The sequence below is a fragment of the Papilio polytes genome, unplaced genomic scaffold (genome assembly GCF_000836215.1).
Source record: "Papilio polytes unplaced genomic scaffold, Ppol_1.0 DF824303.1, whole genome shotgun sequence".
Lineage (NCBI taxonomy): Eukaryota > Metazoa > Arthropoda > Insecta > Lepidoptera > Papilionidae > Papilio > Papilio polytes.
The window spans coordinates 396,168-414,080 of record NW_013524901.1 but is presented as its reverse complement, the minus strand read 5'-3'; the positions used below and the strand labels follow the sequence as shown (position 1 = coordinate 414,080).

Below are 17,913 nucleotides of genomic sequence, written 5' to 3'. Positions count from 1 at the left end.
CACACTTATATACTACTACTATTACTACGACTGACACTGGCGTAAAAACATTTCTTACTATAACTAACCTAAATTAACTGTATAAAATACATTTGTAAATTGTAAACATCATAGGATCATGTTTAATTCCAGTATATTAATACAATAACATTGGCATTTGCTTGTTTCGCGCGTATTGGCATTGGCGCGCGCTATCGACAGATGTAGCGACATCTGCCGCCGATCCCGTACTGTTTTTTTAACCTCACCTTTATATACCTTATGTCCTTGGAACTAACGCAAGGTGTACAACGTACTGCGAACGCAACGACCATCAGTTAAACATATTTATGTTTTGGAATTTGTTTAAAAGGTCATACTATTTTTTCTGTTTCGATTTAAGTTAATATTTTGTTTTTTTGTTATTCGTAGTCATTCAAATCATAGTATTTCATTAACATAGCTCGATGCTCGTGTAGATGTTATGCGTGTCTATTAGAACAGAAGTGTGTACCTAGTATTATTGTAATGAAGTGTACACGGACATTCGTCACATCACACGGCAGCACATAGAGGAACGCTGAAAGGTATGTAAGTGGTAAATCCGGGTACAGCGGAGTGCCGGAGTACCGGAGTGTTGGAGTGGCGTTAGTCCGAGTGGCCCGAGTCAATAAACTTAGTTGGGCGGGCGCGGCTGGAAATAGAGCGCGCGCGAGACGGCGCGTCGGGTACCGTCAGAAGCGGAAATAATTGACGCACAATACTTAGCAAACATTTAAATTAACATCATTGTTGAATTTTAAGAAACCAATACACATACACTTACTGTGTTTATAATTTCTCGTAGATACATAAATTGAAGAAATAATTAATATTTTCAAGTGATACGTTACTTTATTACTTTTTAATAAAGTAAAGATCGACCACAACGATACAAATAAATCATTTCATAACCTAAATATTATTTATAAACATTTCTGAAAGTCCAAACGTAAGAATTTACGTTCATATAATTTATAAGGGCGATAAACATCATTTTTATTCGCTTATTTTTATCCGCAGCGTGTTTCGTCGGAGGAACACTTAATTAAATCAAAGACGGCGATTACGAAACCGCACTAACTAACGATAGTTTAGTTTTCTACAAGTTTGAAGTAATAAAAAGGCAGATGAGCGCTACGATGGCATTGTAAATTCGTCTCAATAAACTTGTAGCGAACAAGTCTTTGCTGGCTCTTGCATTGTATCCTATGATTTACATGTGGTTCTCAAAGTTGTAGGACCTCTAAAAGTCTATGAAACGCCTAGCGGAGATGTAAGATAGCATGAAATACAAATCACAATTGAATGTAGAAATGTGCACCAAAACAACCATATTTTTTAAGAAAACAGTTTGTTAACCTTCGCACTAGGCGGAGGTCTGCGGTCGCTAAACTAACACGATAGTAATAAAGTAGAATAATGTTTACACTTGAACATAAGATGTTGAATATGTTTGAAATTATAGCGAAAGGTTTAAAACATCCTCATTAATCATTGCAGCTAATTGAGTCGGGATTGTTGCAGTACAATCTTAATTATCACAGATTATTAACAACAACTAACTTTACTTAGATTATATTTTTTACTAGAATGAGTGTTGTCACATATTTTTATCTATGCAAGCCTTATTATTAAAAATATGACGATCGTTTTCTGCTGCCACTACCGCCAAGCTTTTTCTTTCCCATAGTCCGCATTCAAATTGAGACATTACATGCTTTCTCATACAAATGCTCGGTGTCTCGTTACAGTTTTCATAAATAGTGCTTATTACGTATAACGTGCTGTAATGATAAACAACGCGTCACGCCCGTCTGGCCGCAGTCGGGCTGCGCCGGCACGCGCTGTTTACGAGTAGGGTACTTCAGTTCATCCCTACTTAAGCTTAATTTAGATATCACAATTTAAGTGGCAATCTTATCTTAAAACGTTGTAGCAGATTAGTGGACACTTCTACTGCACTAGAGGCTAACCACCGAAGAAGTTTTAGTCAGTACAAACCTCACATAACCCTGTCTTTCCCTTAGAAGGAAAAGTATCTTTCTGAATATTTAGATAAAAAAAAGATTATAGGCCACAAACTTATTTATATAAATACTCATGAAGTACTAAATAATACATGAAGGAATAAAGGATGGATGGCGTAATCAATTTTTTTTTAGCACTCAGCAGAATGCTGTGTTCAATATGTATAAAATTTCCATTGAAAATTTAGTATCATTTTATGATTAAAACATACTAAAGCTGTAAATCTAGAAAAACTATCAAATACACATTTATCACAACAAATATGAAATAGAATTTAAGAGCAATATTTATTTTTTTTCGGTCATTGAAACGTGCAGTATTAAAAACAAAATTTAATGCATCTAAATGTATCATTTGTCACATTGCAACGCTTAAACCTACGCGTTTTCGAATTGAATTTTCTTTTGCATTTGACCTGAAAATCCCAGTTTTCGTCGAAGCGGGAAAACTCGAATTGTTTTTCGGAAAGATTTTATTTGCAGTCGTATTGGATTAAGATCGTGCAAGTGGCTGGGGATTGGCGGGAAATTGTTTTAATTTTCGCGACACGGTGACTTACTTACCAGCGTTTTTACGGTTTGAAATGTATTTTTAAAGACCTAATTATAATGTGGCAAGTTTAATTATGTCAAAGACGAGATATCTGACAACGTTTTAGTCGTACTTTTACAGGAAAACATAAGAATAACGTTAATTAAAAGTCATTTTTTATGGTACTTTCTTTAAAATATGCAGTATGTTTAAGATGTGAAAATCATTTTTTTGTAACTAATTTATGTCTATTAGTTCTGGCAACAATATATTTTAACAATAGTTTATGTTTTTCTCAAAAAAGTCATGGTCTGCATTTACAGTATAAAATAACGCGCACTAAATCTTTCAAAATGCATTAAACAAATCACACGACCGTTGGAGGAAAAAAACGAAATCGTTTATCGCTCTATAAAATTGTCTTTGTGATCTTTTTGTCCTAAAAAATCTGGCAAAGTGCACTCTGCGAAAAAAACTTACGTAAGTGCAATAAATTTCATTCATAAACGTCTTTCAGAGTTTCATTTATCGTCCGCGGGGCGGCGCTGAGCGACAAGACATCTTGTTTAGTAGATACCAATCTAAAAAAAGTAACAAATAGGTAAGAGCACGCGCACACCTTTGACTAATCTATCGCACAACTATTTAGTAGCACTTTGATTCCTATGAGCAAATATGGAAGTAACAGTTGAATTGGCTACGAATCAATTGCAAATCGCACAACAGTTTTGCTATTGTTTAGTCAAAGATGTGCGCCCGCTCTATGTGTACAAAATATTGACATTGAACGACGTACTCTCGCTGTCCATCACCGAGTGCCGACAGCTCAATTCTTTCGCGAAGTTTATTTCAATTCGAAACATTTCCAGCGGCGGCTGTTCGCGGTGAATCATCCGCGACGCAATCGTCCTCGGAGTATTTACATAACGCAAGGAAACGTGAAAAATAACGTAACTCGTCCTCACATAATGTAAGGGTGAGTACACACTTAAGTGGACAATATTTAAAAAGTTGAAGAATCGCACAGATTAAACAAAGATAAAGACTACAAAAAGACTCCTTATTTTACTCTAATAAACCTTTCTTGGTTAAAAAACATTATTTCTTTCTTTTCAATCTAATAGACTAGAATTAATAATACATGTAAAGCTAAACAGAAATTGTTATTTCTGCTATTTTCACATGACTACTGACTAATTCACAAAGCCATACGTTACCCATGTCATGTGAAAACAGCATTGTCCAAAAGGTTAAACTGTTCCGTCTAGACGATTAACTATACTAATGTAGCCATTCTAAAGATATCCTAAGTTTGTTGTATCTTCATTAGTCAGTATATTTGGTCATTAGGCTACCATATGTGACAATCTGCAGTTGATTAATGAATACTAAGTGACCAATGGTTTAACTCAGTACTGGCGTTAGCATAGGGCGCGGTGCGGTGACCGCCTGGGGCGATGATTGCCCAGGGCGCTGAAACCATCACTAGGCTAACTGTTACAATTTAGGAATGGACGTAAGTATGGTTAATTTTTGTGATAATGGACTTTTTAAGTCATGACTAGCAGGTACCCTTTTTTAAAAACCATTGAACTAACGTATGTTTCTAGCCAATGCGTATCAAGGATTAATTAATCTCAAATACCTGAGTATATCTCTTGTTGCACTTACTATAGCTTCTTACAACTACAAAGTACTCGACTTTGGTGCGCAAGTCCACCTTTCATCGCAGCCCGCTCATTAGAATCTTAACGACACTGATTTATCGTTCTCTTTAACGACCAATTGACATAAATTCGCATAATAAATAGTAATTTGCGTTGGGCGAAGTCGCAACTCATTCGCCCAAGGTCCGGCAAACACGGGCTCGTAAGTTCAACTAAGCTTCATTTATGTACCGATGAAATGTCGAACACTCATTACGTACTGTAAACAAAACGTTGTTTTTTTAAGCATGACTAACAGAAGTAGGGTTATTTTAGGATACTTTTCAGGTAAATATACATGTGAAATGTGTGAAAAATATTGAAGTGTGACAAGGAAAACGCTTGTAACGATGTCGCGCGTAAAGATTATGTAAAATTGAACATAACCTGTGTCAGTATAATTTATTATTAGTGTTATACTTACTATAGGAATATTTGTGTAATGTAGAATACAATTACATACGTTGGTTGAACAATCAATCTGTATCAACAAAATGGACTTTGATAGTACGATTTGTATTAAACAAATGTAGTACTTGGAATATTATTTACTAGCTGTTGCTCGCGACTTGGTCCACGTGAATAAAATAATAAAAACATATTATTTATTTATTATTATTCATCGATAACGTAACTCTTTAATGGTGAAATAATTATTGAAATCAGTCCGATGAGTTATGAGTTATTTTAATACATACAAAAATTATAAAATATATGCATCTTTCCTCTTAATAATATTAGCAGAGATAAATTAAAATAACGTGTACATTTACTAATTTTCTTACAGATTTTTAAGAGAATAATTCGGAGGTTTCTTAACTGCAATTAGCTTTTATGTTTTACACTCCATCTAAATGTAATATTTTTATATCAAACCTTAATTGGCTAGTTTTGCAATTTCCAAATAATGGTTAGCCATCTTAGGAATGTATCGCTCGACCATTAATCTTGGCATGTAGCGCCGCTTTTTTATCGAATCTGACACCCCTCGCTATACAAATATTAAAGAAATAGAGTCGAACGATTTTGTAAAAATATTTTAAAATACGCAACACACTAAAATATATGAAAAAGTACTCATTAAATTGGTCAAAAAGTGGCATAAAAAACTGTCTACAAGTTGATTCTGCACCAATTGCTTTAAAATAGTGTAATCAAATAATCAAATTGCTCAATTACAATTGCTCTCAAATCCGATCTGGAATTAGTGCGTCCGATGGCATTTAGCTTGAACTTAACATTCCCAAGATTTGACTCTTGCTCCAATTTAAGCAAAACAACGCGACATTCCACAATACATCGAACTATACGGAGTTTACTTGTTTCTAATATTGCGTTATCACGGATCACAATTACAGAAATACTTTCTTGTATGGCGCAAACAAACGATTATTTTGTACACTAGAAATATTTTGAATAATGGTTAAAATCGTAGATGCATGCAATTATTTGTTGTGGTAACCAGAACTTCTGTAAGCTATTAGTAATTATTTTTCTTTTAATTGACATAATTTTACCAGTTATTAGATAATTTTATGCAATTGCAATACTGACACCTGCTTCTAATAAAACAAAAAAATCCAAATGCAATAACTACATAAAGTTGTACACTTACTAACAAACCTACAAATTCCCAGACATTTTTTAGATACGTTGTTTTACTAAGATCGCGTAAGACGAGGGTCAAAAGGCTAGTCGAGTAATAAAACACAAAAAACAGCTACTGACCGACGCTACTATAAAGAACGACCTGCAAAAACCCTTGCCAAATATTCAAAAGTTACTCAAATAAAATTAAACTTTAATCCACGGTAATAAGGTCTAATCGTGTTGCAAAATGCACCGCAACATTTGTAATTAGATTCTGACAGCAAAGGGACCGACTGTCAAAAAGTCGGCGCCAGCGCCGGCGTGGCGTAAATAAAGCATTATAAGCGAATAGAAATAAGAAAGAGATTTTAGGATTTGGCTGAGTTATTCCCTTGAGGCGTGCTCGTTTGAAGATCAAATATCCAATAAGCTAACAAATCGAGATAACACCATAGACAATAAGTATGTTTTTATTAAATTAGTTATAATATGAATAATGCGGTATGACTGTTTTTGAATAATATAGAAATAACTAGGTGATAGACAATCGCAGTCTAGTTAGGGAGGACTACATCAGAATTGTTATATTTCAATATTATTACAAAAACATTATTATTACCATGAAAAGTATCCACTGAATCGTACGTCATCGTCGGCGGCGTGGAGACGCGCTCCCGACCAGTTCCTTAACGGCGCCTTAGCGGCTGAACAAAGCCACCAAGGCATTTATGTAAATGGTAGAATTCCGAAAATGCCGAGCACGGAGCAAAAACAATGAGGCGGCGGTAAAAACTGGCGGCGAAAGTTTAATTTTTCGGATTGGGACACTTCTATATGCGGACTATGTGCCGAAACTCAGACGACCCCATTACCAAAGGCCTTCGGTATTTTTGAGACGTAGGTAATTCCTTGTCATACGTAATGTAATTATTACATGAACCGAGGATACGTTTAAGAAGTACGTTAAACGGCAAGCCAAGAATTCCTTTAATTGTTGCTTTTTTAACAAAAGTCTTTATTACAACATTTACTGCTTTATTTTCTTAAATGCAACGCTAGCTACTATTTCACCTATGCTATGAGATGAGAAAAGAATTGTCTCAATCTTACATTACCCTTAAAGCTTTCCTTAGGTTGAATATATCATAACCAATGTAGATTAGTTGTATTGCTTTTAAATGAGACTCGTTTTTCCAAATGTTGTCCTCACTATCTGTTTTGATTGTTAAGCGATCTCATTAATGCCTCAATTTCCAAGCACGGTACCGCTTTCGATGATTTGCTTTCAATTATTATTTTTCTTTTTCTAACAGTATCTTCATTTTATTGTGAAATGCCTCTCCATCGCTTTGTTTTGTTTTATCCTTCAAGATTGCAATCTTTGATTTAGGAGGTCGGCGATAACCGTCCCAACATTTTTTTATATATTTTGATGAATTTATTAATTCTAATACAGCATAACTACCATATTCGTGTAATTTTATAGCAATAATCTAAAATGAAATTTCTTGTACTGTAGTTGTGACTTGGTTATCCATAAAAACAGAATCTTTACCAGCCAATCAATTAGCTTTGCTCTCAAGCACAAAGTATAATATTTTTAATGTTAATAAAAAATATCCCTTACAAATGATACGAAGATAATCATGCAATAAAACACAACGTCGAAGAAACCGCAAAGAGGGGAGAAAACGAGCATTGTGACTGGAATTTATATATAACCCATCCTACACAGCGTTACCCGGCGCAACATTATCTAGGTTAGTGATATACTCTGTGGACGAGTGTTTCAGAACTAGTGGCCTTGACACTCTCAAACTTCACACTATTTCACAAACCTTACGCGAAATAACTTGTTACTACGCCAGGTAAATACGGGATCTGATAGTCCCTATATGCGTTCACACCGTAAATGTTCTCGTTGAAAGAATTAGAACAAGGTCAACATTGTATTTCTAAATTATATTGGCACATATGAGACAGAAATACGGGAAGATTTTGCCGGAATATTGTATTTCAGGGTGACTGATGCTTATTTGTATGTTAGTCTACTCGTTTTGAAAATGTCTTTTAGCAGCATCTGAAATAATATGGTGACCATAAAAATTCTAATCCTTGGAGAATATCATAATCTGCCAGACGTTATGGATAGATTTTGTTACATTAGCTATGGCTTGCTCATGCGACAATGCGAAAGTATATAATGATGAACGGAATTAAAAAGAAACACTAACATCAATAAGGCCGCTTTAGATTTAAAACAATTAAAAGAACTCATTAGATGTTTAGCGATGCAACTCGACTCTGTATCTAATTATTCAAAGCACATCGCGCGGTCGAAGCTCAGTAATTAACATTTCTTGTCCGAATCCAAATTGGGACAAACAGCAAATAGGTCTAATTAAACAGTTCGTCCGCAGACGAGCAGGCGGAGGGTTTTTGCCATTCGGTCCATAATCGGCCTTAATCGGACTACAATTAAGGTGATTGTTATCGGATCGGGGCCGGGATGCCGATGTGACGGACGGCTTGTGGGCCTCCACATTTGAAGAATTCTAATACAGTTAATGTGTACATATAAATTGCAGACGCTTTTTTATCATAATTTATAAAAATCTGTCATCCTAACATGTCATCATTTTTATGTTACATCATATTATCATAAGTTAGTTCTAGAAAATCTGCTCTTCTAACAGTTGAACTGCTTGCTTTCTGATAATGTAGTTAAATTCCTCAGCACTCCATGGCTAATGGAATCGCGGCGCAACATTTGCATCTCTATGCAAGCACACCTCTAATTACTGTAATACCTGTCAGACTCACCTTTTAACCTACTTGTTGGCCGGCTCAGGATTCCGATGCATTGTCACTGCACCTCATTTGTATTCCGCTCGTTCTTTCATCACGGCCCGCTGTGAACGCAAGTGTTTCTTTCGTTCGTCCCTTTTTATCGGCTATACTTTCTATATGATCATCCCTCTCGTTGTGATATGCCCAATCCGTTTCTGTAACAGAAAACAAATAAACGATCGCTTTCGCTTTGTGATCGATGCTTGTTCAAATATATGTGGACATGTGCTCCTCGGGAACAATTGCTGACGTTTGTTCAAGAAATGCTTCGGTGCTTTTGATTTATAAGACAACTATGTATGAATGTCTTGTGTTGACATTGTTTGGATTACTCTATCTTCATTTGTGTTCATTTTTTTTAAGTATCTCTATTAAAATCTGACAAATGCTTGTGGAAAAATCCAAGTTGATAGAAATAACTGCCGTTGGGTAATTCAGAGAAAACTCATCAAACTTTCGTCGCTTAGTCACATTTAATACGTTTTTTACTCAGGACGGGAAGTCTCATAAATTTCTACTTGCATATTTTGCTTATTTATAAACATCTTACTGGTGTCATCGTGAATCCCACTTGAGTCTATTTTGAAATACATGCAATTTTTTCACTAAAGTGATATACTTTCAAATATCTTAAGTACAGCGTATTTGTGATCATTACGTACTCATAACATTCATCAATGCAAAACGAGATGTTCTTCACAATTTTGCATCGTCAGACACAGGTGATTTCTGACGCATCGCTAACAGTAATTCCCTATCAAATCAGCAATCAGGCCCATCCTGTGACCGTCTGCAAGCGACGACCTCTATCGTCGAGTCATCGAACCTCAAAATATTTCCTAAATGGGTTAATGTCCCATCGCGCACGCAACACGCCCTACCCGAGGTGATCCCTGGAATCCGACGGAATTGTGCCGTAATTCGCTACCACTGAGCACGGGTGAATATTTAAATGTGCTTCCAGCCCTCAGGTAGCATTGGATTAAAATTTTAGAAAGTTGAGCTTGTTAGATACTGAATACAAATTACATTTGTGATATGCTTCATAACTTTATCTTTGAAAAGTATACAAAGAAGGAGCATAAAGTAGAATAGATAAAGCTAGTAGGAATCACAAAAGAAAGCAAAGGAATATATTGCGATCTACCTCAGAAAATGCGTAGTGCAAGATTCTTTACATGTACTTTATAATTATTGTCACCCTTATTGTTTAAATTTTTACAATATACTGAATACAATATATAGAGCCATAGTTACTCATACTCGTACAAAATCAAATTAAACAGCCGATGTGTTAGTTACTCACAGCCCCGTTTTAAATCGGCGTCTGTTGCACGCGTAGAATAATTCACCGTTGCGAATCCAGCGACGTTTCCACGTAAAGCGAATCTTGTGTTTTATAAGGAAAATCTGAATTTAGACATTATGCAAAAAAACCGGCAAGAAATAAATGTATACTTTTACTGTCTTCAGCCGGTATGGGATATTGCGATGCGCTTATCGTTACTCCGCGCCATGTGCGGATCAACAAAAGATCGTATTGATTTTGCCGACTACAATGCATGCGCACGAAACAAGTGCACGATTTAGTGTTTTAGTAAATTTTACAGTGTCGAAAATTATTAAATGAAAATATCAATTATTTTTATGCAATTATCACACCAACAATATTGAACGATCTGACTTGATAAATAAATAAATCGTTCCGAAATCAGAAGTACATACCAAAACCATGTTTATATGTGGTCGTAAGTTCTTAATATTTGTTGTCGATCTAGTATAGTATTGTAATAAATAAATTTACTGACTTTTAATATTTGTGAATAAACAGAAAATATTACATCACAACAAAAAAAAATAATTTGTGGAAATTTCACTATTAAAATCTACTGTCTAATCCTTTTTGTGAATATAAAATGATATTCATTTGTATTTACAAAATTCAAAGCTGAAAAAAAAATAACTCGCACATAAATCAGTCGTATGCAGTGTTACGCACCGCTCGGTAGTGGTCATTTAAAAACAATCCGGCGGGGTTGCCTCGCGAGTAACTGTTTATGGAGTTGCCGCCAAACCGGGCGCTAAGTGAAAAAAAACGAACCCCGAGAGAGGACGACGCGGGCCGCAAAAACCTACGCGCGGCACTACCGCCGTAGTACATGCCTGCGATACTACGCGGCTCTCCGCTTCCACTCAACGTCTCGCTCGCAACGACTTTTTTGTTCCGTTTGTTTGTCAATACAATAAAGAGCTTACGAAAGCTTTTGTTGATAACTAAAATTGTTGCATATTTAATAATTTATGTTTTGTTAAGTACGTTATTAGTAGTACTAAATTGTATTTGTTATTAGAGTAAAGTTAACTTCAAATGTAAGCCGTAAGATATGTTTGAGTTTGTGAAATTAAAAAAAATTAAATTCTTTAAATAAATTTGACCTCCAGGCGAACGAATTAGTAACAGATTCAATGATAACCGAATATCTATCTTATCTTACTTATTATAAATGTTAAAGTTTAGATGGATGGATCGATGCATGTTTGTTAGAGTTTGTAGCCTAAACTACTGAACGAATCTGTATGAAATTAGGCATAGACGTAGAGGATATACTCGAAAATCATATAGGCTTTCCAGTTTTGTTGCAGTCGAAACCTGGTATGACAATAAAGTTAAATTAAAAGCGAATAATAATAAAGATTTACAAATGCGGTGTTGATGAATTTTATTTAAAGAATTTGCCGGAACGTTTCACATGAAATCTATCAAAGCGACTGTTTTAAATTAGGTAAACAGAGATCATCGCAAGGTCAATAAACTCACACGTTTATGTCAAAATAAACTGATAATGTATTCTGTAGCGACGTTTATTTACAGTAATTAATGCAGCTAACGTTTTGCCAATACGTGAGAGAAAATGTTCTTGGGATTTGGCATGAAAAATATTAATTCAGCGACGGGTGATTTCGGAGAAATGTGTGATGAGTCACTCCTACACACGGACTTTTTTTACGTGTAACAGCTGGGACAAGTGTACTCATAGACTTATTTATTTTAAGCAAACGTATCTTATTCAGGGGTGGCGAACATTTTTGTATAACTGTAATATAAAATCGATTTATCATTTATCTCGGAAAGTAAATTTATAGTATTTAAATGTCTTATGATTTTAAGAAAAGCGGAAAATGCGTGAGATGGATAAAATGTAACACTATTATCATATTTACGGTATACTCGTATGTGGAGTGAAATAGGGAGATTATGCTTACATTTTTTTGTTTTACAGAAAAAGGGCAAACGCCTAAAGTTATTTGATCCGACGCCCATGGACATCCACAACGCCAAGTAAACCGCAAATAAGTTGCAAATCTTTAAGGAAGGCATTTTAGTATCCATGTCGATTACAACCATAAAGTATTTGATAAGAGCTCTCAAAGAATCACATCATGCGTCGTCACCGCGGTGTCTTGGCCGACGTCCAGTCTCACCTGACGCTCCCATTTCGTTTCCGTTCAGGATGCGTTCACACTCATACTATTTATAGGGTGCAAAGCAAATGATCATAACAAATCAGTTAAAAAGAATGTCGGTGCTACGAAATTCTATGAACTTTATATAACATGACAAGGAGAATCACCTTGTGTTATTGCACAATAAGGAATAACATGACATCATCTTGTTGCAATATTTTTGAACCTACGAGAACATTGCATTGTAAGTAAAGTATTTTACTTCTATAAGAGTATATCTTTCTGTTCAATGTGTTTATGGCAAAAAGATAAGAATAAGCTAGTAGAAATGTTATATAGTGTTTATTTTAGGTTACTTTCCTATTTTGTTAAATTACTCTCTTTAATCATTCCTAGACAGTTTTAAATAGATACGATATTCTAAAAAGACTATCGTATTATTTAAAAAAATGTTCTTAATTTAAAAGATCATTAGTAGATCGTGTACCTATTGTCACCTAGTTGGCCATAAGCGTGCGTACGCCAATCCATTCATATTTCCATCGCTGAGGTCATAACGGCGTAGGCAGAGCTATTGGCAATGATACGACGTGGAATTCAATAGTTCGTTAGAAGTCATGAATGAACTGTAGGCGGTGAGAGCGGAGAAAAGCCACGTGATCTTACCTAGAGATAGTAGTACTACGTGTGCGCGCGTGCTTCTAAACTTTCCGATATTACTATAGTTAAGGAGGATCATCTCTACCTATTTAGTATTAGTCTAAGCTGTGCTCGTGGGTGTTTCGGTCTTGAGATGGAGGAAAGCACAAACAATAACCTAGAAGTGTGCAACAAATAGATTGTTTTGTTCCCTTGAGTATATTTTATAAATGAGCTGTTGAAAGAAGAGGAAAACGCAACTATACATCTCGATGTTAATTGTTTACTCCGATTTATCAGTGATTTAAACAATTATTTGAATCTAACGTAATTGTAACAGGTTACAAAGTGTCTTGCATAGAAACATTTGACACCCATAAAAGGTTTTTTTTTAAGTTGCTTTAAATACTGTAAGAATAAAGAATCTCTTCATTTTGTGATGTTTGTAGTTATAAAGAATTGTTTTTACAACAAAACGGTTATAATATACAAATATCGTTTACCACACATCTTAATTCCGGCACTAAAAAACAGAATGAACGAACCCGCATAAATTATAGACACGACTTTTTCTAACAGAAACCGAGCCAATTTTTTTGGTGTCCAAGCGACTGTCTCCCTTTTAGATAATACTCGTAGTCTATTCCTGTCCGTACATATGTTATTCGTCCGTTGAAATAATAAGGCCATTGGCCTAATGACAGCTGGATATTTTTAGTAAGCGACTTTCGGAGTCGTCCCGTCCTAAGTGTAAGGTAAGATATCGTAAGGGACTCTCGCTGTTTATATATGTTACCCTCTAAATCTTGGACGTATTTATCTTTTCAAACATTTGGCAAACGAATCCCGTTTTGCGATTAAACAGATGTCATGTCTTTTAGTAGACAATTAAAGATTTGAGATCAGATTTTCCGATTTTAAAATTGCTATATTGTCTCAATTTTTTTTTAGTTTTTTATAGATGTTTGCTCTAATGAATAATATAATGTGTTGGTTGTCCGCAGGCAGTCCTGCAAGGGTGGAGGCGATGTCAGATGTGCGAGTGACGCGTGGTGGGAGGGTGCGTGTGGAGTGTCGCGCCAGTGGTCGACCGCCGCCACGCATCTCTTGGTACAAAGATGGCAAGCCAGTCGCAGATATCGCGCTCAGAAGATTCCGGGTGCAGAACTACAGGTCAGATAAATAACAAAGGCATATTAACAATCGACAATTCTGGTAGAAGAGTACTGTAGTTGCTGAAATGTTAAATTAAATTCCGAATCTTTTAAGTTACGAATAAACTTTCACCGACTAAGCGAGTGATACATAAATAGAGGTAAATAACATAATTCGATTCTCTAAATATTTTCGCCAATTTTGCATGTAAAAGCTACTTCATCTTTTCTGAAATATCAAGTGGAGAAAACAAAAAAATCATGTGACATTAGTTCAATTCTAATAACCTAATTGTTCGTAAAGGTGTTGATCTTGAATAGTAATAACAACCTACATTCGCTACACACATATGTTGCTTACATTACAAGCAATAAACAATTAACCAAACAAACCGATCGTAAGTTCAGACTCCTGCGAACGACCTGAGGTATGTCAGTTTGCCGTGTCATCCAATGCTACATGATTTTGAATCTTATTACTTATAACACATGAATCAAAAAGATACAATCGCGTTGAGCAATTAGTGTGAAGTGATCCAGACAGTAGTGTCACGGGTCGCTGATTGCGGGAGCACTAAATATACTAGCCCAAGTTGAAGCGAAATACGAACTTTGACTAGCCTTCAGTTCAATCACCTCGGTATATAATTGTTTTAACGATGATATATAAAATCATTCAAGGCTGCTACTGATATAGACTCTAGACTTTATATCCATTAAAAAAGTCCATCGTGCGAGTTTAAGACGGCCAATAAAGTTGGAACGATTAATGTCGAGTTAAAATATGAATTGCTAAGTATACATTTCATTTGTAAATTGTATGAGTTAAGTTTTTTCAGTGCCTTTTACAATTAAGTTGTATTTTGTCTTTTTAATATTAATATTTCATTTTAAGGGACACTATTTAATATGAAATTGACGCAATTTTATGTTATAAAGTTAATTTCTAGCCCGTTGAAGTAGCTTCTTACTACGATTGTAGATAAATTTTGTTTGGTAAAATTTATGACCCAATGTCTACGCAATGTTACGCTGTTTAAACTTCTTATTTTTATAGATATAAAATTAAAATGTAGTGCTTACATTAAAGGAATATTTAACAAAAACTTCTAATTTAAATAGTGTAAAATAATTAAAACGTTTAAACTTACTTTGAACCGGTACCTACCTAATATTTTGTTCGTAAGTTTTCCGTTTTTTATAGTAATGAAATGTTTTACGGGGGACAATTTAAGAGTCGTTATTTATAAAAATAGTAATTCAGTAGGTAACTGTTTATCTCATGGCATATCTAGGTATAACTACTCTATATGAATAAAGTCAAAGAAGTTTTAATTATTTATCTACATTTTTTTTTCCATACAAAGTGATTGCAATTTGAATTAAACAAAACACGGTATATTGTTTAGTGGGCTATTCTATGTCTTTCTAGGATTAAATATTGCTTCGGACCGTAAGTAAACATTGATACCGCGGTTTGTCTGCGCGATGTCCGCAGACGAGACGACAGACGTCGGGAATCCGTTTCTGAGGAGCGGCTGGCATTTTCCAGAAATATATGTCTATACTTAGGAGAGAGGGGCTTTGTTAACTTACGCCCTCCAACTAAAGTTACGTCTTTATGAGATACTACTCGAATATAGAAAGAACATTGCTATGCAAAGAATTAAAGTTTGTTACGTCAAAAGTGTTGCCATTAACACTTTTAAACTCACTTGAGGCGTTCCGTTTGCTAGAATTATCTGTTAGAATGTCTTTAGTAGGCTTTACGTTATTCATGTTTAAAATTATCGATGTTTACAATTAATTGTCCATATCGACAATTATTATTATTTCAAAATCTTTATAACAACTTTTGGCACAATACAAGACTTTTATTAATGTCTTTTTAAATAAAATTTAAGTGTAGTCGATGACTGCAACAAGCAGATGCAATTTATTGTTTAGGGTTATTGTCCATTACAGCCATGTTGATAGATGTAGACATTTATGCGAGCTTATTTGTTAGTCACCGCCCCCGCGTGTCCTCCGCCCCCTCTCAACACACATTTAGTCATTTACTGCGTGCGTAAGATGCTGATTAATTTACTTAGTATTTAAGTATTTAAAAATAAACTAATGCATTACAATTTTATATGTAAACTAGCTGTCGCCTGCGACTTTATACGCGTGGAGTTAAAATATAAAAGTATGTTCCCTTCGTTCTTCTAGATTATGCTCTACATTCATGAAAAATTACATTGAGATCCTTTCAGCAGTTTAGGCTATAAACTCTAACAACAATCCATCTAAACGTTCGTATTTATAGTATGAGTAAAATTGTTAAAAACATTTGCATTTCCTGTGATAAATTAATGATGTACCTTATTCCCGATTCCTAGTGGAAGCGAAGGTATCATATTTTGTTTTAATCCTCTTTCAATTAAAAACAAGCAACGCTGGATGCTTTTTCACGTCTTATCAGTGTTTTGTTTTATTATAACTCATTTATAACATTTGTTCCACGTTGCAGAAGGCGCTCGGTGCTGGTGATCCGGCACGCGCGGAAGGAGGACGCGGCGCGGTATGAGTGCCGGGCGCAGGGCGCGACGGGTCCACCCGCTGTCGCGAGTGCTAATGTCACTGTACTGCTCCCTGCCGCCGCGCCACCCGACACCGGTCAGTACTTTTTACATCGTGGACATAGCCCCTTTGGTTAAACTTTTGTTATACCAGATCGAATCAGTTCCTTACCTCAATTGCAATCATCTCTATAGGGATGGGGTTATGCAATAATGGAGATAGCGTCATATTTTGTAATTTCTCTAGGTTGTTTGAAATCGAATCGATATTTTTTTACATTACGAAGATTGGCAGCGATTGAATTATGTCGTTCCATAATAGCATGTGATCCAAATGACTATTTACTTAAGGCAACGTTCCGTCCAGTCTGGATCGGTTATGGTGCGCATTTTACAACGAGATACACATCGTATGCACGCGTGCGTGTTTGTAATGTATGTAGGCCGTACGCTCAGATACCAACTTGTATGTTAAATGTAATGTTCCTGATTGTAATACTAATTTTATCTTCAATATCAATTTTCATGTTACTGGTAATTATGCATACTTCCAATGGATAAATTACAGCGTAGGTTAAAATATTTTGAGGAGATTGTAGTAATGCGATAACTTTCTATTAGGGATTTTTATTGATTTTCCTTTCCCTTATGACAAAAAAGTCTGTTCTCGTGTTCTGTCCGAGACAAAGCCAAGCAGGTAGAGCATTTAGTTAAAAATCTATCACATTGTACATTGAAAATCATTCGCGTATTCCATCAGTTGTTTACCGATGCTCGACATCGGTACATTTACCGCGAACACATATGGGAAACAGTTACAGTAGATTCCATGAATCTCTAACAATGCTATTATGAAGGCCAATAGAATGATCAGTTACCTTTAATGAATAATAAAACCGGTAACCGATTCCTAATGGGATCTGCATTGTTGCGACTTTAACACGGGACACTTGTTGCGACTTCCTTGGAATCGATTGCAATGGGGGTAACTGCTTACATAAGAACCCGATGGCATTGTTACTGGGACAAATATGCTACAAGTGACTAGAGTACCACAGTCATATTCACAATATTTGCCAATTAAATTTTAACACAAAGATTTATTTTCCTCTTTACTGAAGCGATGGTTAATCTGAAAGTTATAGCGATGTAATTCCACGGACACGTAAAGCATTTTTTTTTTATTTATGTCTATATTGATAACATAATAGTAATTATTATTAATGTTGTATTGCAGCGTCGCTGGGCGCGCCGTGTCCAATGCCGGACCCGGCTTCGTACTGCCTCAACGGGGGTACATGTTTATACTTCGAATTAGTTCAAGAGCAAGCTTGCAAGTGAGTTTCCACTCTACCTTTATCTAAATAA

At 35.4% G+C, this 17,913-nt stretch overlaps 1 protein-coding gene across 2 annotated transcripts in view; it reads left to right on the top strand.

Moving 5' to 3' along the window:
• LOC106101896 (protein vein) overlaps nt 1–17,913 on the top strand; it is a 45,373-nt gene that overhangs the window by 23,790 nt on the left and 3,670 nt on the right. For both annotated transcript variants that reach the window (XM_013281262.1, XM_013281254.1), the window contains exons 2-4: nt 13,835–14,003; nt 16,497–16,642; nt 17,783–17,882. In XM_013281262.1, coding sequence (XP_013136716.1) covers nt 13,835–14,003; nt 16,497–16,642; nt 17,783–17,882 — 415 coding nt within the window. The remainder of the gene's footprint in view (nt 1–13,834; nt 14,004–16,496; nt 16,643–17,782; nt 17,883–17,913) is intronic.